This window comes from Martes martes, assembly GCF_963455335.1.
Source record: "Martes martes genome assembly, chromosome: 11".
Taxonomy (NCBI): Eukaryota; Metazoa; Chordata; class Mammalia; order Carnivora; family Mustelidae; genus Martes; species Martes martes.
In genome coordinates, this window is record NC_137899.1 from 61,518,301 (window position 1) to 61,542,617 (window position 24,317).

Here is a 24,317-nt window from a genome sequence, read left to right on the forward strand (position 1 = left end):
AGCAGTTTGAGATCAATAATTTTGTGCATCCTTCTTTTTTGCTAATCTTTCAAATACACTACTTTGTAAAGGAAAAAGAAATGTGATTGCAAATCCTGTTTCTCTCTTGCCTACCATCTGTTTTTCTCTTGGTAGAATCTAAATCCAAAACCACGGGTTTGGCAGATTCTATTGAAACCAGCTTTATTTTTTATTTACAAAATAGTTCATAAATAAGGCAATTTTTAAAACAAGATGTATTCTCATATACACTAGATAAAGATGATACAAATCCAAATACCCATTTTGGCTTCTTTTGTTTTATTTGATTAATCCTGCACAGAAGACATTGATTTTGGCCTACTTTTATGGAAGAAAACTACTTGAATATTTTGAGAAATATTCCAAAGGGCTTAAAGTAAGGGCCATACTAAGTGCAGAAACCATCTTAAGTTAAAAGTAAGACAAAGCAAATATTTTCCTAAAGGCTTTGGCAGTTTTGATTATCCAAACCGTCTTAAGCACAGAGCAAATAATGTGAACATTTTCAAGAAACTCACTACAGGCTTGGCGTTCTGGAACCTAATACCCAGGAGAGCAATCCTGGCCTCTATCTTTGACAAAAGAACTTCTGTATAACAAGCTCTACTGGGGGGTGAGGGGGATTGTGTTAATCAGAGATTGTTTTGAGTTATCTGGAATATCATTCTTGATGGTCAGATTATAACATATACAACATCAGTGGGGGAGGGGATCCTATAGATTAGTAGATCCAATAATGCCATACAGTTAGGACATATTTATCCAGTATAAAGTCACCTACAGTATTTCTCAAATTGGGAGAAGTTTGGTTTTACCAAAATTTTTAAGCCAACACTATCACAGTTTCAAAAATGTTGTCATTACCTTGCACTGTAATATGTTATAATAACTAGAACATCCTGTGATATTCTGGAAGTAAGAAGGGTTGCTTGTTAAGTCACCATCTAGTAGGTTATCCAGTACCTAGGTCAGGAGAGAGAGAAGGAAAACATCAGGGTAGGTAAAAACACATGGGCACTCGTCATTGCATTGATTCAACAGTTTCCTTGTTCCAGCATTGTTTCGTTCAACAACCATTTATTGCACATCTTCTCTGGGCTAGACACTACCCCGGGGCATTGGGGACACAGCAGTGTGAACAAGAGAGCACAAGTCCTCCCCCTGGACCTAATATTCTTGAGGGGGAAAAGAAGCAAGCATTCACAGGAAAAACATGCAGTATGGTAAGAGTGATAAGTGTTAAGGAGAAAACTAAAGAAGAGAAGGAGAGTAGGAAGTGTCATGGCATGTGTGGGCACGTGTGTATGCGTAGTGCAAGGTGCACTGCAGAGAGGGGGAAACATAGGTCTCACTGAGAAGGTGGCATTTGAGTAAACACCTGTTGGAAGGAAAGAAGTGAGCCATGCAGACATCTAGGGAAAGAACATTCCAGGCAGAGGAGACAGTGAGCTGAAAGACCCCGACCATGGGAATGAGCCTTGTAGGGAAGGATTGCCATAATATGGATCATTGTCCATACACCCAGGTGCTTGGAGCTAGTGGAAGTTCCCTTGGGACTTCTGACTTTAAAAACTAGTCATCAACAGAGGTGAGGGCAGTCAGCATGGTTGTGTGCCCTTCTCTGGTCATGTGTAGTAGCACAGAGGCAGACACGGGGTTTGGCCACCAAGGTGCTGGGCTGACCTTGAGTTTCAGTTGCGTGATTAAAGGAACTAAGACTTGAAGGGGTTTAGGATCATGACTCGGTCATAGGATCAGTGGACTGGAAGACAATGGGGTTGCAGAACTGTTCTTTGAATTGGCATATTCAGAGAAGTGTGACAGTACGATGAGAATCTGAGGTTGTAGAGTGATTGTCAGATTTTTTGTTTTAGGACTGAGCAGCTAAGACAAGAGGAGAACAAGATCATCGAAAGACAGGAGACTTAGGAACTGAGGGGCCATGTATTGAAATGATCCTTCATGCAGACATTGCAATCATTAGAAATAATGACAAGCATGATGCCCTCGAGAGACAGTGACAGTGAGGCATTCTCAGGGGATGAGAAGGAGAAAGTTGGAGGCTGGTAGATAACTACAAAGAGTGGTGGGTGAGATCACGTGAAGATGAGAGAGTCAGAGCTCAGTGCTTCTGGAAGGACAGAACATCATCTGAGGGCAGCAATGAGGAGCATGGAGGACACCCACTCTACCCATAAGCCAAGTGGTACAAAGTAGGTAAGACAGAACACAGTCCCTGCTTGAGAGGGGAAGGGACAGCAGCAGGGGAGAAGCAGGTTTTGGGTACAGCAAGAAGATGAAGGGAATACTTAGAAAAGAGACTGAGAACACTGGGATGCTTTTGGATGAGGATATTGAGTCCATAAGGGGCTCTTGTAAAAAGGATGAATTTGGTGCATTTTCAAAACCAACTATCAGGTATGATTTTAGGTTTTCTTACATGGTAAGAATTCAGGACAATAGTATCCTAGTTTTACAGGTGAGAAAACTGAGGCACACAGAGGTTAAGTCACCAAAGATGCTTCACTAATGTCGGAGGAGAGATTCAAGCCCAGGCCATGCTCTCCAGGCTACATGCTCCACATCCTGCCACACACACACTGGCTCTCCAAGGGGCGGACTGCTGCTCTCTTAGTCTTCAACTCTTTCTGGCCATGCTTTTGGGCTTAATATAAAATTCCATTATTTTATTAGATTAGTTTTCTTTACCAAACATGAAGCAACTTAATTTATCCAAGTGACCATTGCCACAGGGCTAGGGACCAAGAATGGAAAGGATCGTCATTGCGGAAAGGGGAGGGAGTAATAAGTACGCTCTAGCAACTCTACAGTCCCGCAGGACCACTGCCTCTGGCTGTGTCCTGTGCACTACGTGGGGTGCCTGGCGGAGGGGCAGAGAGCCACCAAAGTTCTGCTTGCCGGGGCTGGATAACCAGACTTGGGCTGCGTTTGGAGAAAGGGCCATCTTTATTCTCGTACAATGGTGGCCTCCACTTGCCAAGCTCTGAATCCACAGGACTATGCCTGCTCAGCGGAGGTGTCTTTTTCTAACTTGTCCACTCAGAGGCGACACCACAGGCTAGCAGTAGTTCTGAATACAGGCAGCATTTTATTTATGCTTAGAAATTATCTTCAATGCCAATGGGAATATAAATTCCACCCTTAAGAATGGATCTGATTTCAGAAAGAGTCAAACATCATTTGTTGTCAAACAAGTGACAAGGGTGGTCAAGACCTGTGAAATCCAGTTTCTGGTCAAAACTGGTTTCACGGAAAGAACTCTGAGATGCAGAGCATTGTCATGGTAAGGGGGACATTAGGGGCCAGAGATGCGCCATTGTACATCTTGCAGAATGTCTAAATATCCCAGGATTTTTACAGACTGTGTGAGAGTTACCACAGGAGAATACCAGGGTAGGAATCGGGGAGGGGGGATGATTCCAATCCTAGGCCTGCCACAGTCTATTATGTGGCTTTTGGCCGCTGAATGCAGTCCCTCCAGGCCTCAGCCCCCTCATCAGTGAAATGTGGATGCGTACATGTGTGTAGGGGCAGAAGATGGTCTCCTAAATTCCCTCCAGCTCCGAGTTCCTGCTTTTTGATTAACTACATCATGTTAAGGGATCAGGGCAACCAACAGGCTTTATCATTTAGGCTTGTGATTTTGACACTACCATCGTGGGTCTCAGGATTTCTCTGAGCCTTCTACTGCCTTTGCTGAAACCCATTTGACCACTGCTGGCTTACTTTCTTAAGTATCGGCTTATCTATTTCCCTTAAAATAAAACAAAGAGTATTAAGTGAATTCTTCACTTAAGATATTGGATCAATGGTCACAGAGACACTGCATACCTTCCTAGGTTTGTTGTTGTTGTTTTTGTCCTTTTGTTTTGGGTTTTGGTGCCTTTTGCTTTGTTTTCTGATGAATCTAGTTTGGGAAAGCTCTGACCTCATGGGCCATCTTCTCATGACCTCTGTAAACACCAAATAACCTGAACTTGTCCCCAGTTTCGTTAATCTGGTGGGGGCTCGGGCTGCTGAAGGATGCAAGGATGCAAGGACATCCTTCTGGTTTCCTTACCCCTGAGGACCCATTGGATGTTTTTCCTCTTGACATCACTTCATCCCCGTATGCTTCTTCAAAAAACACATCAAATCTCTCACTTGCCAACTGGTCTCCCACGACGTAACATTTGATATTAATTTTAAATTTTAGAGGTTCAATCCTTTTACCCTTTCTGCCTGCTACAACAGAGAGCCTAAAACCAGACTCAAAAATAGTGTCATCGCACGTCAAAGAGGGATCGATCCTACATGTCCCTGTACAAGAGATCGCTCTTCCTTTGCATTTACAATTGCACGGAAATTCTGAATCCGCGCTCCCCAGCCACAGCAGTTGTCCTGGAGCAGAGAAAGGAGAGGCTGTTGGCCTCTGGAGGGATGGGTGGGGGTTTACGGGATGGTTTCAGCTGCACATTTTGCTGCTGGGAGAACTGCTGGTAGGGCATGCACTGCTTCAGAGATTTCAGGCAGGCCGAGGCACCCTGCTTGTTAACTGGAGGGTAACCTTGTTACGCCTTTCTCCCTGAGTTTGTATGTCTCCTGTCTTGATCTGAACCAGCAGACCTGCAGTGCCTAGAAGACTATTCATATCAGGCCTCAGGCTTTATAACAACAACGCCGTTAGGAAAACTGGTACAGGTACAGGATGGGCTCCCAAGAACAGGAAGACCGAAGTCCTCCAAATGCACTTCTCGCCTCATTTACTGATGAGTGAAACACCACGGCTCTACGATTAAAGGTGGCAAACAAACAAACAAACAAAACCTAAAAGAGATCATTGATATACAATCTTTGCCTGCATGGGCAAAGCCAAACCAAACCAAAAACTCGAACTCCTGTACGCTAATGTTTAGTACAGTCTCAGATTTTAAATAATTCCCTCCATCCCAATAAATAGGGCAAGGAATAGAACCATATTATTGGATTCTCAAATTCAATTTTAGGGGAGCATTGTGACAATAGTTACAAATACCAATGGCTCTTTACAAAAGTTTCAAATTACTACACTTTCTCAACTTTGTTCCCGACACACAGGAGCACGTGACATTCGTTACACACTGAGGCTGTGTCTCCAGCTGGAACGCCGTGTGCGGATATCACCCTTCTGAAAGGTTTCAAGCAGATGCTGAAGCATATGTATCTACTTTCTGGGTCGCCTTTCTTCTGATTTCCTTGTGATAGGGCATGCCTTTAGGGCCTACGCAGCATTTAAAGAAATCAAAACAGTTAATGAGAGACACAGCTAGATAAACACTCCAAGGTGATCGCAGGTTTAGAAGACAGCCAAAGTCAATTCAAAGAGACCCGGATGGTTCTTTCCTTCACTTTGCGCCCACACTCACCTGCTTCCTGAGCGCAGACAGCGGACCAGCTATACCTTCTCTAACAACAACAACAACATGCCCGAGTACCACAACACTTCTAGGACCCAGCTCACAGGGTTCTCATTGCTCCAGGGCCACGCAGTCCCCAGAACTCACTTCAAAGGCTTGAAGCCATCTCTTCTCCTTGATGTATTTCACGCACTCATCACACTGCTTCTGGAAGTGCTTTCTCTGCTTCTCATCCAACAAGCCAATGTGGTACAGGAATGTGGCGTAGCCCCCTATGATCTGAGGAGAAAAGAGAAATGCAGACGCCACAGGGAGAGAAAGAGAGAAGTTAGGGGAGCCCGCGTGCTTGGTGAAGTAACCCTTTGTCATTTGTCAGTCTCCCACACACAAACACACACACGATGCACACATTACACATAACGCACACCCATAGCCCAAACATATACACACCACAGACATGCACAAAATACACACACAAACATCACACGCACATGCACGCGTGCCCCATGTTCACACTCACATCCAGCCTAGGCTGACGGAATAAGTTGACACCTTAAAACATCTGGTAAAAATGAGGAGATTTTAAATCATTAGCGAGTCAACTGGGCAACATTATGTCCCGCCATCAACTCAGGTCGCTAAGGTCAGAGGAGCCTCCATTGGATCAGAGGTGATTTAATCTCCTTAAAGGACACAATGGAAAGGACAAAGAAGACAGACACCTACTGATTCAGGATCAGAATACGCATCTCCGAGAGCAATTCCTTTCAGGTTGATCTTCGTCTTCATCACGGGGTTGAGCACATGGATATAGTGTGCAAGGGCTGGCACGTACTTCCCTGCGTACGACTGAGAAGGATAGATGTGGAAATGAACCATCACAAATTGGTGCCATAACCATTATGTGTTTAAGCTAATTAAAGTAACAATAAAACAGCAGTATTTCCACATGAGATCCACCATATATTTTACCTTACGCTGTGAATTCCACAATAGCACAGACTGTCTCTCACTTCCTTTGGCATCCCCAGACAGTGCCAGTGACATGCAAATCACCAGGGAAGTGCACAAAAAAATGACAGGTGGACATGAAATAGGTGAACAGTCTAATTTCCTTCACAAATCTGCCACCCATGGGGCTTGTCTTACCAGAAGGCTCCGTTAAAAACTTTATTTGAAAAGGAAAAAGTCTCGAGGCAAAAATGAAGTTTTCAAAATCTGTATGATGATGCAGTTTGAAATCTACATGTATTAAAGCAAGAGGAGAAGGAAAGTAACATTTATTGGCTACTGAAATTGTCACTTGACAATTATCTCGGTCTCCAACCTTTTCAAGTACAGGGTTCTTTCTCAATTTCAAAATATTTTGCGGACACAAACATTATAATTCTACTTTAAGACTATGCTGAGAAAAGCTACTATTCAGGAATATTTTAAAAATAGCTTTGTATTGGGGCGCCTGGATGGCACAGTCTGTTGAGCATCTGACTCTTGGTTTCGGCTCAGTTCGAGATCTCAGGGCCAAGGGATCAACTCTCACATGGGCTCTGTGCTCAGCATGAAGTCTGCTTGAGACTTTCTCTCCCTTTCCCTCTGCCTCTCCACTCCCCGCACTCTCTTTCTCAAATAAATAAATACAATCTTTAAAAAAAATAGTCTTGTATTGTTTACATTAAAAAGCCACCTTTTTTACATCTCCACTTACATGTCTAATGTTAAACTTCATATGTTCAGAATGAAGCTTGAGTCCCCAAGCCTTCCTTTCAACCTCTCTATTAATGAATGTTACCTGTTCTAACCAGAACATCATGGTGCCATTTCTTTTTCTTTTCTTTCCTTTCCTTTTTAAGTAGGCTCCACACCCAGCACGACCCTGAGATGGAGACCCGAGCTGAGATCAAGAGTCAGACGCTTAACCAACTGAGCCAGCCAGGCGCCCCAGTGCCATTCCTTATCTCTTTCTCTCACACCCCACAAAAGTCCATCAGTGAACCTTGTCAACTCTACCTATTCTGTCAAGATAGGTCCAGGATCCAGGGTCTTCGCACACCACCATCTTCATCGCCTTGTTCCAGGTTCCGTCATCTCTTGCCTGGATTATTGCAGTAGCCTAACTGGCCCCCTTGCTTTGTCCTTCCCCTCATCCAGTCCATTTTCAAGACAGTGGTCTACTAAAACATGAATCTGGTCTTGCCACTGCTATGCTCAAACCCTCCGACGACTCCCCATCTCCCTCAGAGTAAAAGCAGAGTGCTTTTTCGGAGGCATAAAGATTAGCATGCTATTGTCCTTCATTAACCCTATTCCCTGTTACCCCCTTGTTCATTCCTCTCCAGCCTGTCTTGGACCACAGTCATGCTGTACTCTTCCTTCCATCAGGGCCTTTGCATTCACTGCTCCCTCTACCTGGAATGCTCTTCTCCCAGATGGCCATATACTTAACTCCCTTACCTCCTTCAGTGACACCTAGGGATGCTTTCCTTGGCCACCCCATCCAAAATTTTAACACCCCCTCCTTTTTTTTTACATTTTATATTTCCTTTCTCTCTTTTTCCATCAAATCCTTACCACGTTCCTACAAACTTTTACTTATTTTTCTTGGGTATTGTTAGTCTCCCACCCACACTAGAGTGGAATATCCATGAACACAGAGCTATCTGTTTTTAGGTTAGTATAACCACTCTGCCTGATGCTGTTTGTTAGCACTCAATACACAGTTGTTGAATGAATGAGTCCTGAATGAACCTACATGCATTTGAAAAACACTAATGCATATATGTTCAAAGTTGACTAAAGGCATGGAGTGGGTCCGTATGAGTCCGCAGACCCTTTGTAATATTTCCGAGACTCTGCAGGGGTCTGTAGTTCAAAGGCTGGGAGGCCCAGAGCTCTCATTTATTTCATACCCTAAACATACGTTGCACATATCATTACTCCCACATCAATACGAAGCCACCGAGGCTCAGAGAAGTGGTAGAGTCAAAATCTAACCGGCTCTGACCTACTCCCAAACCTACACTCTTTCCAAGGTATGATAAAGTAATGTAATTTGCATAATTTATACACGATCTCTGAGATCTCCCCATTGATGCAGCCCTCTTGTGCAACAGTAATTATTTAGGCAACGTATTGACTCAAAACAGTGTATCCATCTACAACCATGAGCACATTTTAGCTTCAGTGAAGGGATATAAAGATGTGTTTGTTTACATGCCTGAAACATGGTTTGTTGCATAAACAGTGTTGTACTCTCCCATTAGGAACATTAAGTGAACATTTATCAGATATAATTTTGCTAAGATGAACCTCAAAACACAAATTTCCTGGAGTAATCATTTTGCTGCTAAAGATGTATTACATAGTTTTCATTTGGTGATGGTTTATTGGACAACTCTTCTGGCAAAAGCATTGCGGTAGATATTTGAGAAGACACAAAAATGAATAAAGAACAGAACTTGTGCTTGGAAAGCTAATCATTTCTTCTGAAAAAATATTATGAAAACTTGACTGCTATGTGATAGGGTGAAGTTTGCCATGTCGTGGATTATTATTCTCACATTGTGTACCTTGTCCAGCACACAGTAGGAACATAAAAACATATTTGATAAAGGAATGACTAATCTGACGTTACTGCTAAACATTTTTTTCTCTATTGGATGTTATCACTCAAGTTGCCTGGTTATAAGACCCGGCAATAAAACATCTCTTTAACTCTTAATGAGATGGAAGGGCATGTTTTTTAAATGGCTGTAATGATGGTGATGACGAATTCAGGCTAAAACAGCCACATTTTTATGGCACCCTTCCCCTTGCGGCCACCATGTTTATCTGGGAGAGATCCAGGCAGGAAATTAAGATGGAACACCTACTCAATTTCTGAGCATCGACTATGAACAGGCTCCCTCCTCCCTTCAAGCTGAACTAATTTAAAGTTAACATTATCTTCCCATATTTTAAAATGACGAAAACAAGGGTCTGTGCGTTCCAATCACGTGCCTGGCTGGAATCCATCGAGACTCTGCTGCCTCCCCATCTCCCATTTCTCATATCACACCACACTTGAGTCAACGGTCCTGGAGGCTATGAGTCTGTGGTCTCTCAAGCTGGGGCTCAGCCCCGGGTCCATCCGCTACCATGCTTGCTAAGCTGACCATTTAAAGAAAACCAGACGGTGAGATGGGTAGTTCTATAACCGTGTCCAAAACAGATTCCTCAATGCTCAGTCCACATCTGCTAACCTAACGATGATGTTTATCTCATTTTTGCTTTCTAATGACTATCACACACTTCCTTGCCCTGTGTCAGTGTGACAAATCCTTCACTGCTGTTTCCATTAATCATTCCGTTGGTTGAGTGGCTCAGGCTGTCACACAGTAGACAATTATAGGATTATTTTATGGAAAACAGACACTGAAACATGATAATGAAATTTCAATTATTTTTGCTCTCCTTGTTGAGACTTTTTTTTTTTTTTCCAAGATCAGACTAGTTTATTCTTCCTGGATCATTTATTTCTCAATTTAATGATTCTCTGACCACCACGAGCACTTTAAAAGACAACCAGACAATAAATCAAGTGTTCTATTTGCCCAGTTTTCTCTTTTCTGGAGATATTTTAAATAGAATCGAAACCTCTGTTCTGGGGGCAGAACTGAGGTGTGGCTGGCTGATGGATCAGAAATGAACTAATACGGCCCCTTAGGACTTACAATTGTAATCCTGTAATTTTATGAACTCTTGCTTCTTTTGTTCTGAGTTCTGTCTATAACAACGACAAGAGTAGCAGCCACCACAACTCTCAGCCCTGTGGTCTCTCTGATCTCTTGCTGGTGCTCATCAATGTGGGCAGCAGCTGGCCAACGAAAACTCCTGAAGTCTATGAATTAGCACTAACCTTCTACCATCGGATCAGACCCTGGCCTCCTAAAAGCTCGGAACAGCATCAAAGCGCTTATAAAAGGAAAGAGGAAAACTGTGGCCAGAAACGATCTGAACACATATTATTTTAGAATTCAGCAGTGACCCTCAAATGAGGAACTCAGCCAGACAAACGTACTTATCTAACACAGTAATTCAAACTAGGTTAGCGATTGACACATCAGGATTTTCATCTGCCCTTGTTACTTCTTTCTAGTATTTAAGGAGCTTTCAGCTGCAATTTCCAGCCCCGTTGTTGCATGCCTTGTTTTCCCCACAGTGACCGTATTTTGAGCTCACCTCTGACGAGAAGGCCCAGAGATACTAGGGTGTGTTTGTATATGCCTGCCTTTGCTCGGGCTTACAGAAGCAATAAACCTCCATTTTTCCTCTTACATCACACGGATCTCGGAATTCAGCTCTCGGTCTTTTATTTCCCCCACGAGAGAAAAAGGTCTCCACATCACAGCTGAACAGTGGTTTCGAATCTCCGTCTGCGATCTTTCTGAGTTCTTAAATGATGTTTGGAACAGCCTAATGGAAATCACGTTAGGAGCATATTGTACTTGTAAAAATAGTCTAGAGAGAATGTAATGCTTGGTTAATTATCCAGATGTGTAAAAGCACAATGAACTTGGACTTAAAGAAACTTGTAATTGTGTATTCCGTCTGAAGCTCTCCCTTCTTACATGTTTCCGCAACATTCACAGCCGACTTACTGCACCCCTGCCACCCAGTTACTTTTAAAGGAGGACAAAAGCTTTCATATCTAAAATCAAGTTTCAATCAGCTCCCCTAGAAGAAAAAAAATCGTGTCGGAGAATAAGACTCTAATGGAAACAATGTCTTTTTGCAGAAATTTCACATATGTTAGCTGTTACTATTGTTTAAACTACTCTACATTTCTCAGCTGCATTTCTTACTAAAGTTTAGTTAAAAAAAAAAAAAGAGATGCAGTGATATTCATTCTCTGCCTTGCTTTTCTAAGTATACGCTCGTATGGTAAAACACGCAGAACCTCTCTTGGGGATAAGGAGCAATGGCCTCTGAAATGAGACACACCGGAACCTGGACACAGAGTGTCCCTACCCACAGGCCCTAGTTCCCAAGCTCTGCCTGGAAGAGGAAGAGGCGGGCGGAGTGGGCAACCTCAGGAATGGCATGTTGCGGACGGTCTGGGGTTATTCTGCGCCCTTTGCTCTGCTGTGTCCTCCCACCTGCAGCCACTCCAGCTGGAATGAATATCTCTGGAGAATTCACTTTGGGGCTGGTAGGGACTCCTTCAGGTCCCCTGAAGGAAACAAGGTGGGCTGCCCTTCTGGAGAGAGTCATAGCCGTGCCCTGTCCTCTCACGCTCCCCAACCACACAGGGTTGGTTGGGCCATCCCCACTCATGGGGGCGATCAGAAGAGAATAACGGGATATGCTCCGAAGAGAGTTTTAGATCCACATTGAAAAACCACAAAAACTGGTGAAAAGCCTAAAAGTGATAGATGACGCAGCGGTCAAGAGAACAGGACTCAGAGTGACCCTGCCTTCATCTAGTCTCAGGGTGGACTCTTACTTCAGTGGGCACCATTATTTTTTTCTGAGTGAAGAGGTGTATCCTTAAAATGGCCAGCTCAGAGAATTAATGATGGGGGAAAGCTGGAACTTCAGCACTGTGGTAATCTCTACAATTTCCTAGACATTTCTAGACTGTGTGTCATCTAATTTCTAGTCCACACCGCTGCAATTAAAAAAAAAAAAAGACACGACTTCTAACGAGAGTATGACTTTATCTAAACATCTATTTTTTCTTGAAAATGAGCTTAAAAGAAATGCAGAATCTCTAGGAAAAGACATAAGAAAACATTTTGATGTGTATCTATTAGTCACATATTTATGCAAAGGCACACGCTGGCTTCCAAATGATATATTATTTTGTATTGAAAAGATGCTTTAAAAAAAGTCTAATACAGCCAGTATGGGAAACAGTATAGAGGAGCCTCAAAAACTTAAAAATAGGACTAACATATGGTCCAGCAGTTCTTCTATCTGGAAATATATCCAAAGGAAACGAAAACACTGTCTTGAAAAGATAGCTGCCCTCCTCCCATTTTTATAGCAGTGTTATTTACAACAGCCAAGACGTGGAAACAACCTAAGTGTCCACTGATGGATACGAGAGTAAAGAAGTTGTGGTATATACATACAACGGAATATTATCCAGCCATTAAAACTGAGGATATTCTACCATTTGTGACAACACGGATGGACCTTGAAGGCATTACACTAAGAGAAATAAGTCAGAGAAAGACAAATAGTGTATTATCTTACTTACATGTGGAATCTAAAAAACACACACAAAAAGCAAACAAAAAGAGATCAGACTTGTGGTTACCAGAAGCAGAGGCTGGGGGGAGGGGAAACAGGGGGAAGGTGTTCAAAAGATACAAACTCCTCGTTCTAAGTCACAAATTCATTTTCAAGTCTAAAAGGAAACACGGGCAGGTCAGATGAACATAACTGAAAATAGACATTTGTCATGAGCTCAAGAATTAAAGCAGCTTGAATGTCATCTAATAAAATTCAGCAAGTTTCAAGCTTTAAGAAATAACATTCCATGGGCTTCAAGCCTTTATGTCACTCGAAACTTCTATTTACTCCATAAAACTTTATGATCAAAGCTTAATCTTTATGTTTAAAACTCAGTCTTCACTAGAAAGATAGCAACGTCCAAAAAGACAGGGAACTTCTCTTGTTTGTATAAGGTTGCTAACTCTCAGGGATTCTGCATGAAATATGGAAGGGATGTTGACTCCCTTCTACAGATAGTGCACCTGCTCTCCGGGAAGAGGCAGGTCTTGGAGACAGAGGTTTCTAGGACAGAGCACCCCGGCTCTAGATAGCACCTACAGAAGCAGGTCTTAGCCTGCTTAGCCAGTCTCTTCTCTGTAGTCTTTGGGCTCTGGAATCCAGCTGCTTCAGTCTCAGTCCTGGCCGAATGACCTTGGTAAGGCCGACCTAAGTCATCGCAGCTGTATCATGGGGATAATAATAACAGGGCAAGCTTCAGAAGGTAGCCATGGCATGGCTAGCATCATGCCTGCCATACAGTCCACTTTCAGTATTTTCAGATAAGAGCTACAAACAGAACAAGGGAACTATAGATTCTTAAAGGCCCCTTCTGGCTACCAAATTCAAGCCAGGACTAAAAGGATAATGGTGTAGGCCTGCAGAGGAGTTCTCCTCTCTCCTGCTTGTACATCAGTGCTGGAAATGCCCCTATTACAACTATCTTTTTATGGCTTGGGCTCTGTTCTCTATTCAAATACAAGCATGTTGGGAGTGAGTTTAACGTAGCAGATCCTTTCTAATGGACAGTGTGCTGATAAGTCAGAAAGGGGGAGAGAAATAGAACAATCATGATGGAGACAGAGCAAGCCTAGAGAAACAGGACCTGAGCACCAGAAAGCCAAGGAAAGAAAGGAAGGCTGAGAGTCGGGGGCGGGGTGTGTGTGTGTGTGTGTGTGTAATAAGGGAGTAGAAGGGACAGTCCAGGGCACGGGACACAGCACAGAGAGAGAAGAGAGATGAAAAGAGGCTAGAGAGAAATATCACCAATATTTTTGTTTTATCTAGCAACAGCCGTGCACAAAGCTGCTCTATATCAATAAATACCGTATCGTATGAAACAAATGACACAAGCATGGCCCTCACCTACTGGGAGCCTGCAACCTGGACCCAGTGGACCATGATGATTTCAATAAAGGTTGTCAGACTCTGTGATCCCAGCAGGACTTCACACATGCAGATGAAGATAAAGTATCCTATTAAGCTCACTAATTTTTAACTAGCTTCAAGGTTTTGCCTTTATTCAGTCCTTAAGTTAACCATGGTTGCAAAACTGCTGCTGAGGAGGGTAGCCCCCTCCTGCTGACCGAGAAGAGAGGCCCAGTGTTAACCATGTGTTCCGCCATTTTGAACGAGCTCTCCATACGGCTACTGCCAGAGCCACCCATAGACACAGAATCCTTCCTGGGAGTGGACACAGAGCCACGTGCTCGGAGAACAATGGGCAGTGCCCCTTCTCCCCACCACCTCCCTGCCTCCCAGTGAGGGCTGTTTTAGTGTAACTTCTAGCTGGGCCCATGTACACTTGAGAGGATTCTGAAGTGTGTCTGCACCTCGAGAACAAGGGCAATCTCACTAATAGTTACTGGCTCGGAAAGGATAACACTTATAAAGAAAGTTAATTATGTGAATTAAATGCAGCTTGTTTCTTCTTTTTGAAGTACATTTTTTTCATGCCTGGAGGAGGGTGATTTACAGACACATTTGTCTCTCTTTAGAGAAAATTAATTCCAGTTGGTGTTCTGGGCAGAAATGGAGAGAAGGGAAGGAGACAGGCGGTTCTTCCTTCGGCATCGCGCTGCCTGCGAATCCCACAGTATGCCTGGTTGTGGGCTCACTGTGGTTCACGCAGCAGTGGCGAGGAGCCTGGGTCAGTCCCCACACGTTTTGCTACTATCCGGAACTTTAAATATCAACTTCTAAGCTCCATTATCATTTCTTAGACAGAGAAAGCTATTTCTTTTAAAGATGATTTCAGGGATGTCTGGATGGCTCAGTTGGTTAAGTATTGGCCTTCTGCTCAGGTCAGGCCCCGGGAGCCCTGGGATCAAGCCCCGGGTGTGGGCTCCCTGGGCGGCAGGAAGTCTGCTTCTTCCTCTCCCTCTGCCCCTCCCCCTGCTCATGCTCTCTATCTCATGTTCTCTCTCTCTCTCAAATAAATAAATAAAATTTTTAAAAAATTAAAAAATTAATAGGAATCATTTCAAAAATAACAGGAGAAACAAAGCCACATCAACAAGTGGGCAGAACTTTTAAAATATCTCAGCCCCTGTCCATGTGCATTAGGCCATATGCTTTGGAGCCGAAATGTATTAATGCAGCTTTTCACCATGAATGGTAGTAATAGTCATCATGTGTTGGGTACTCACCACAGCCATCACTCCATTAAATATTTGAGGAGGATTATCTAATTAGATGCTCAAAACAGTCCTATGCAGTAGGTATTGTTATTACTTCCAGACTCCCTTGCACCAAAGTCAGGAAGCTGAAGAGCTGCTCCAGACCTTTCAAGCATCGCGCTAACCCTCATTCGTAGTGTGCAAATGGGAAGGATATTTAGGTCCCGTACATTTGCATCGAAAAGCAGAAAACCATCTCTGAGTTTACCATTTATTTTTCAAGGACGATTCTACTACTTCAGTGCTGTTATTTGGTCAGCCTCCATAAGAGTGTGCAGAAATTAATAGTTACAAAGAGAAAGGATTTCCCTTTCTGGAAAAATCTCTCATAATCTTTTTTTTTTTTTTTTTTGGTAGAGAGGATGGGAAGTATTACATTAAAATTGCAATTGTGTACAGATGCTTTACAAATACCTCTAGGTAACTACGCTTGAACATCTAGGAAAGTAAAATATCCCTGTAAGTGATCTAATCTAAAATCCAAGCCCTCTGACTGTAAGATGAAAAGCAGAGGCCAAGAGAGGTTAAGGAACTTGCTTGGGATTATCCAGAGACGCAAAGCCAGCAATGAATCTCAGGTCTCCTGATCATTAACCCAGAGGTCCTTCCATTTTTCCATTCTGCCTCCTGGCCTTAAAACAAAAGACTGGATGGGACAAACTGGGCTGGAAAAACATAGCATTGTTCTAATAAAACAATCCAGCAGGGCATTATTATTTAGTGCTCTTCCTTCTAGAACAAGAGATGGCCCCATATTTAATGTATCGTGTATAGTTCGTATGAAGATGCTGCTGCCTGGCAACAGCATCTCTATCCTATGTCCCGCCTGCCCTCGTTCACATCTTCCTTCATCACTTGGAAGGCATAGGTTTTTTTTAAAAGTATTCATCCCGGCAGCAAAGAATGTAAAAAGAGAACTGTCCTTTTCCACACACGTTTGGAAATTACAGGCATGAAACCACCAGGCAGACATGAAATAGACACATTTTTCATCCAGAATTTGGCAGCTTTGCTGAAAGCCCAACATCACGGTTAACAACATTACCACATTATTTGCGAGGCAGGAATTACATAGTAAGCAGATCACTCTTCTACTGGAGGTGGAGACTGGGCATTTTCCAGGGTTGTTTCCAAAATGATGGGATTGTTGCTTCCCGCCCCCTTACCCAACCTGCCTCTGAAATGGGCTGAAAGTCAAGGAATAGCAGGGAATTACTGGTAGAGGTCCTAAATGATCCTGACCAAATAACTGGCTTAAAAAAGACGTAAGAGTGATATGCCAAACTGTCAGAATGTCCTTCCAAATAGAAAGAAGAGAAAGCAAGTGGACGAGAAGGAAATTCCTAGTTCCATTACCTTGCCATTCCCTAGGAAAAACTGAGATTATTTTTTCCCCTTGACTCCCTTACGGAAAACGTCTGTGCTTTGAGCTTGCCTAGTACCCTTCCAGTCCTTCCTCTGGTGTCATCACCAGCATCTTCCCTCATCTTTACTCATCTCCCTCTCCCAGGCCTTGTGATTCAGAAGGTGCGGTCCCCTTGTGATCTACCCCCTCCCAGAGCATCGGGGTGGGCCTCAGGCACCATTATTACCAACCTATTTGTCCATGCCATTGATCCCTTACTAGTTCTAGAACAGGCATGGGATTCAAATGGATCACACGAGATTCAGGATTATGGGTGGACTATATGGGGGGAAAAAAGTTGAGCTGATAGGCTATACTTGGAGCTCTGGGGTAGGGTGAAGGGGCAAGGGCGCCGGTAGAAAAAACGTAGCTTAGAATGAAACCAGTGACGTGCAAAGCCAAGTGAACAGATCAGAAAGAATGAGACAAATTCCTGGTGACAATGTTTGAGCACCCAGACTCAGCCGTGAATCAACTGATCTCCTGTTTTACTCAAGCCATTCTGAACAGGGTTTATGTCGCTTTTAAGCAAAACAGCCTTGACCAACACATCCTTCCTCCTAATTCAAAATCCAGTTTAATGGTCACCCCTCTTCTGTTTGGCCTTTCCTGAGGATCCCACATTGAGAGGTAGCTATGTGCACTCTCCTAGGGCTATTTGTCTTTATAGCTACTTCTCTGATTGTACTTTTCATTCAGTATTATATTTCTGGCCAGGCTTTCAGATTTAAGGTAGAGTTAATATTTATTCATCACTGAATTTCTAATACTTGCCCAATGCCTCAGATAGGGTAGTCACTCAAAACACATGTGTTGAATTGAACTGGATCCTAACTACTATTTCAGTGAACACAGCACCCTTCAACGAGTTCCCATTACACCTAGAATAAAGTCCATAGTCCATCATGGGCCTACATGATCTGCCTGCCTCTCCTTATCTCATATCCTTCAGCAGTGGCTCCATGCTTTTCCATGAGCACCCCAAGTCTGTCCCCAATTCAGAGTCTTTGCGTTTGCTATCCCTCTTTCCAAGACGGCTCTTCTCCAAGATAATTGTAGCTATAGCTCTACTACATGCTGCATGGGCTCTACCCAATTGTCTCCATATCAGAGAACCTTTCTCTGACAATCTTATCCACAATAGCACCTCCACACTCTATAACCCTCTCACCTGCTTTATCTTTTTTCATGTCCCTTATCAATGCCTGATGTATAGTACATTTTTATTTCCCCACTTATCACTGTCTTCACCTCTACAATATACGAAGGCAGGAAATCGCTTTGTTCTGTTCACGATTGTATATACCTAGTACCTAGGGATCCTGTGTCCTCAAAACAGTGGTTATACATTCTGAAAATAAGCTTACATTTAAATAGATGAAAAAACAAGCAAACCCTAAAACTGAAGCCAACCTATGCAAGTGAACCTAACTGTATATTAAATTATAATGTAATCATCCTAGGGGGAAAAATGGAATTAATTCTTGTAACTTTTAAACATGGTACTTTTAAACCTATAGAGAAATGCAGTCTGAAGATAAAAGTAATTATAGCAAAACATATTGAAAGGAACTTGGAGGTTTCCTTGTTGGTAGTGGTTCTGATGTAGTAATCAAAAATCACTGTGCATGTATTGTAGGATTCAGCCAAGAGGTAAATACAGTGATGCTGTTGGGAAACATGGTCCAAAATGTGGGAGAAGGGGTACACAAACACAGAATGGGGAAAGGAAAAAGAAACTTGTGATGTTGAATTAGAATTATGGGTATCAGTATGATGTCATTCTTTTTTTTTTTTTCCAATTTTTTATTTATTTTCAGCGTAACAGTATTCATTGTTTTTTCACCACACCCAGTGCTCCATGCAATCTGTGCCCTCCCTAATACCCACCACCTGGTTCCCCCACCCTCCCACCCCGCCCCTTCAAAACCCTCAGGCTGTTTTTCAGAGTCCATAGTCTCTCATGGTTCACCTCCCCTTCCAATTTCCCTCAACTCTCTTCTCCTCTCCATCTACCCTTGTCCTCTATATTATTTGTTATGCTCCACCAATAAGTGAAACCATATGATACTGTTCCCCAATTCTGCCTACAGAAAAAGTCGAAAAGAAATGGCATCCCAATAGCAATGGGCACACTTAGGGCTTAGATCTTGGTTTTTAAATACCATCCCCCATTAAAAGGAGCCAGGGTTCCTTGAAGAAATGACTGATTTCAGGGCAAGGGCAGGGAAAGTAGAAGACAATTCTAGAGCATCAATTTGTGCCAAAAATCAAGGAAATGCTGAAAGACTAACTGGGCCCTGTCAAAAAAGACAAGAGCCAGCCTGAAGGGGTTCCCTCTGACCAAATATGGGACATACAAAAATCAGAAATCATAATAATGGCAAAAAATTTTAACACATCAAACAGAAATAACCAACCAAGTGTCCACACTGAGATTTTTAAAAGTAAATAATACAGAAGAGGAGGGAAAGATCTTCTCTATAGAAGAATACCAGATGATATCTATAGAATGATAGATTCCCCCAAGTCATCATTTTATAACCCCCAGTGGAAGAATTGATTCTGACAGGAGTCATCAATGAATGCTAAAACTACTGGGTGACAGATATGGTGGGGGGCAGATTGGCATATGGTCTCACATTATTTATTAATTTCAAAAGGAAAAGGGTACCTTTCCAGTGCAGAGGTAAGTGACCAAGTTTATCACTGGACCAAGTAATCAAGTTTATCATTGCCAATGATGAGACAAACAGATTTTATGTGCCTTCTGATGTGATAGAACAGGACACAACATCATCGATGTAATGCTCTTGCCAAAATCTTCTCACTGAATCTAAGCACTGAGTAAAGGATCAAACCCAGAAAATGGTATATTCTACAGGGTACCTGGCCTAGGCTCTTCAAAATCATCATCCTGAATGACAACTACAACAAAAAAGGCAGGAAACAGGGGCATCTGGGTGGCTCAGTCGGTTAAGCATCAGCGTTTGGCTCAGGTCATGATCCCAGGATCCTGGGAGTGAGTCCACGTCAGGTTTCCTGCTCAGCGGGGAGCCTGCTTCTCCCTCTGTGCCCCCTCCACTCCCCATCCTGTGCTCTCTCTCTCTCTCTTTCTCAAACAAATAAAATCTTTAGTAAAAGGCAGGGGACTGACACCTAACAACCCACTGTGATATACAAAACTTTAGGGAATCCTGGATTTATAATAAAAATTATGTTATGGAAAACATTTTGGGACTAAACAGAAATTTTTAAATATGGTATGAATTAATATTAATATGTGTATGTGTGTGTATTTACAGACAGAATGCATGAATCACAATGTCATGACGTATTTCAGTCCTGATGATGTTGGAAGCACACAGGAAAACATGACTTCCACTTACCTCCCCAGTGGCATAAAAGTCATTGTCTTTATACTCAGGAAACAACAGGAAAAATTGAACTAATGCACTGCAAAAGAACAACAATAAAAAAAAAAAATCACATGCCATCAGAAGAGCTTAATGCTATGCTACCAGATCTAACCCTTTGACAACAGGTTTCTCATCTGAAGTAAGATGCTATTAGGCTGTGAGGTCCAGTAGGCACTGTATTCAAAGTGTCATGTATGTGACATTCCACACTGTGGATGGTTAGGAAATAACTGTGAGCTTACTTTACCCATAAAAGTGAGTCAACACCCTGGGCAGGTTTCCAAATCTCTGGGTTACCAACCTGGACCATCTAGCAGTTGAGGGGACCCCTGAGCAAAGTGATATGGGCTTTCATCTATTATTATAACAATTCTTGGAGGAAGTTCCACAAACCTTATGACCCTGTTGACCCGGGTTTGTGGCGAACTAATGAGAACCTTACTGGCTTACCAACCTCTTCCTATGGGGGAACCCTGAGCATTTCTAATGTGGTTCCCCAAATTTCAGCATTTTAATAACCCAAGAACAAAAAAGCTATAAAATGGCCATAGTCTACAAGAAAACCACCAAATGGCCAGATTTGGAAGTAACACTACAATGGCATCTATGCTCAAAAAAAAAAAAACCACACTTCCTAAAGAACGCCAATTACCACTTCAATGAGTTATACTGAAACAGATTTAAACACTCAAGAAACGATTTCATAACAAGCAAGAAAAGGGTAGATTCGTGAATGACTTTCTACTTGACCAAAATCTGTCAAAAAGGAAACAAAACCTGTGAAACTTGGATGCTCTGTGAGTGTGTTGACCCAGATCACATTGTCTGAGAAGCTAGGCAGCGCCTTTGTTCCAGCTTCCTGCTGAGGGACTAAACTCCATGAGCTATCCAGCAAAGATGAAAGGGAAGAAGGCCCCAAAACCAGGAGGAGGAGAGAGTTCAAGGGTTACAGGGAGGCAAAACTGGGTCATTATAGTCCCCGTGATCCTGGCTGTACTTAATTTTCAAAGGCTCCATAAACATCCACCATTAAAAACCACTGTAGAGCTGTGGTGTGTTTCTCTATTTATTATTTATAGTAACTAAAGTCTTTGTAGCAACTAAATCTGGGAAGCTGTACTATATAGCTTCCATGTTTGTGCTGGCAATACGCTGGCTTTAGCGTGGAGATAAAAATAGGAGTTTATTTTTCACCCTTCCCTCGCCAGCCTTCAGGCTAAAAACTACTTCTCTCTCTTCCTGCTAGTTGGAATGGCAATAGACAATTTAATATAGTAAATCTCAATTAAGCCTTTGCTTTAGCTTAAAGCTTGTTTCCTTGGAGAATCTGTTAAAGTTGTCAAGGTTGCCAGCCTTAGCAAATAAAAATACAGGACGTCCAATTAAACTTGAATTTCAGATCCACAACAAATAATGCTTTAGTGTAACTATGATGCAAATATCGCATGGCACACACTTAGAGTAAAAACATTATTCATTATTTATCTGAATTGAATATTTAGCAGGGCATTCTACATTTCATCTGGCAATCTTAGTTCAAGGAGCTAACCTCTCGGTTGCTTCTAGCTCGAAAATGCCAGGATTTTCTAGCTGACGTTACCAAGGCAAGGCCCTCCCTTGGGGAAGTTAAAGTTTTAATTTCACAAGAACATCAGAACAAACATTTGGCTAATCCTAGGAAGCCCTTGGTAGGCCTTTCTTAAATGGGAGTGAAGAATGAAAAAAAGTAAATTTAGTAAGTTGGATTTACATGTGCCATTTGCTTGTTTAACTGTGTTTTACTCCACTGTGTGTAATCCTTATTCCATGGTGAGGGTTTGCTTAAAAATAAAATCTAGAATAATGCCTATATAAAGTTTCAAATTTTGGAAGGAGAGCTGCTCAAATCTGTAATACATAATGTACGTGTATGTGCACGTGTGTATGTGTGTGTGCACGCCACTCATTTTTTCAGGCACAAGAGCTAGATGTCCCAGGAAGCAGGCCTCTGCCAGATGATTGTATTTGCTGACCTTGCTAGCATTGTGCCAAGGGCCTTGTCTAATAAGTTGAATGTTAGTCAAAGGCCACCTGGTGGCAAAAAGTTACATTAAAGGACAACAGGAAGAAACTGAGCTTGCAAAGGATGATGACTAGGAAGAAATTCTTCCTCAGATAAATTTTGTAAGAAGGGAAGTTGGTGGGTTCGGGGCACAGAAAATAGATGGAAATGATAATGCACTAGAGAATCCGGTGGGCTCTAATGGAGTCAGAGGCACAATAAATACAAGATGTTCAAAAGAACTGAGGTTAAGACAACCTAAACAAAAGTTCCACAACAACAAAAGCTAAGCAAGGGGTAGCTTTAGACACTAACAATTCAACTGAAATATGCACAGTGACAAGAAGTGTGGCTGTTTTGTTCTGTGGCGGCCTACGGGTGGCCATCCTCCCATTCATTCCATACCTAGTATGGCTGGGCCCTGATCTGCTCTGCTCGTGCCACTCACACAGTGTTCTCATAGTCATAGTCATTTTTAGGAAGCTTTGTTTAGCAACTGATATTACTTCCTATACAAACCAATAGGTGGAACTGAACGATACTATCATTTCCACCCACTGCTAAGAAACTAATTTCAGGCATGCCACTCAATGGTAAGTACCAGAACGAGGACGACGGGGCTGGCTGACCACGCTGTCACCGGCACCAGGAACAGCGTCTCGCACAGAGCAGGCAATCAATAAACAAAAAATATAAACAAATCAATAAACAATCAATAAACAATAAACAATAAACAGGCAATCAATAAACAGAAGGAGAATGGCCCCAGATAGTACACTCCAAATCAGTTACTAAATTCAGTATTCTTTAGTACATTTATTCTTTTTTTTTTTTTTTTTACCTGAACCAGAGGGGCATTGTGGCCCAACAGCATGTTCCAAATACCAAAACAATTGAATATTTAAGCATGTTGTTAGTAAAAAATAAAAATAAGTTTTACTTCCAAACACAAAGAAAAGCAGCCTTAGTGTGAATGTCAAATGCCTCTTTAGTAGGAATCTACTCCTTACAGTCTTGGACTATTAATAGTCAAAAGGAATGGAATTTTCAGGGGGGAGGAAAAAAAAAAAAAAAAGAAAGATGGTTTTCAAAGGGAGAAAAAGAAGGTCCTCTCTTTAACCCTGTAGTGACCCGTTTATAGGTTTCAAAGCGACCTTCTTATTCCAAACACCCATCTGGAGAGCTAGAGAGAAGAATGTAGTCACAAAGGGAAACAAATAGTGTAAACTACAAAGGAAACAGCTGAAATCAGTTTTCTGCACTGCCCTTGATTAGCTATTTTCCAGTTCTAAGGGCCCGAAGCAAAAAGAACTGAAATGGCTATAAACAATGGATGCTTTGAAATAGGTTCTCTTTACATGTCATGCAAGAAGAGATGTACCACATGTCAGCAGTAAATATCCACACGGAGGGTCAACGGGAAGTTGGGACCATCTCTGGGGGTGGGGAAGGAGAGACAGAAAAGGAAGGGCAGCGTTGCCTGCTCTGGCTTGGAGCGGACTGATGCATTTCTTCCCTACAGAACCTCCGCCCTCTGGGTGTTTGCTAGTTAAACAACTGAGCTTGTTTAGATTTAAACCTAAAGAGGGTCTGAGGGGGCGGGGAGGAACTGGAGGGGGGAAGCGGGGAGAAGTAGGTTTCCTATCTGTAAAATGAGAGCACACGGTCACGGCTCAGGGTGCTTGAGTAAACTCGTTAAGGACAGTCATCAAGATCATGTCTCTCTAAGGCAACAGGAGGTACCTGAGCTAGGGGGACAGGAGGAGGAGCCCATGTGGAAATCTGGCTCATCTGCTCCCAGACCCACTGCACCTGGAAGCAAAAGTGTGGGGTCCTAGCCCTTCCCCTGGAAACTGAGTGGAAGTGTTAAAATAAGAAGACATAGGACAAACGAAAGTGTAGAAAACAGCCACCATATTGTTTTCTGGGTCAGTAGGGAAGAGAGAGAGAACTATCTCCGGAAGAAAGGGCAAGGTCCCCTTTCCTCATCCCCCAGCCATCTGCCTTAGGGAGAAAGAAAAATAAAACAGAAAACTTTTGTCAGAGTTCAAAAAACCCTGACTCCTATGAGATTCACTTTCACTTTAGGGATTCGTTGGGTTT

General features: G+C 42.6%; 1 protein-coding gene across 1 annotated transcript in view; it reads right to left on the bottom strand.

Annotated features, from left to right (window-relative positions):
• The window catches only part of CPVL (carboxypeptidase vitellogenic like), a 133,253-nt gene that overhangs the window by 53,163 nt on the left and 55,773 nt on the right, over positions 1 to 24,317 (bottom strand). The window contains exons 7-10 of the mRNA XM_080818862.1: positions 20,144 to 20,210; positions 6,144 to 6,266; positions 5,565 to 5,696; positions 886 to 984 (exon numbers count right to left, since the gene is read on the bottom strand). Of these exons, the coding sequence (XP_080674988.1) occupies positions 886 to 984; positions 5,565 to 5,696; positions 6,144 to 6,266; positions 20,144 to 20,210 (421 nt within the window). The remainder of the gene's footprint in view (positions 1 to 885; positions 985 to 5,564; positions 5,697 to 6,143; positions 6,267 to 20,143; positions 20,211 to 24,317) is intronic.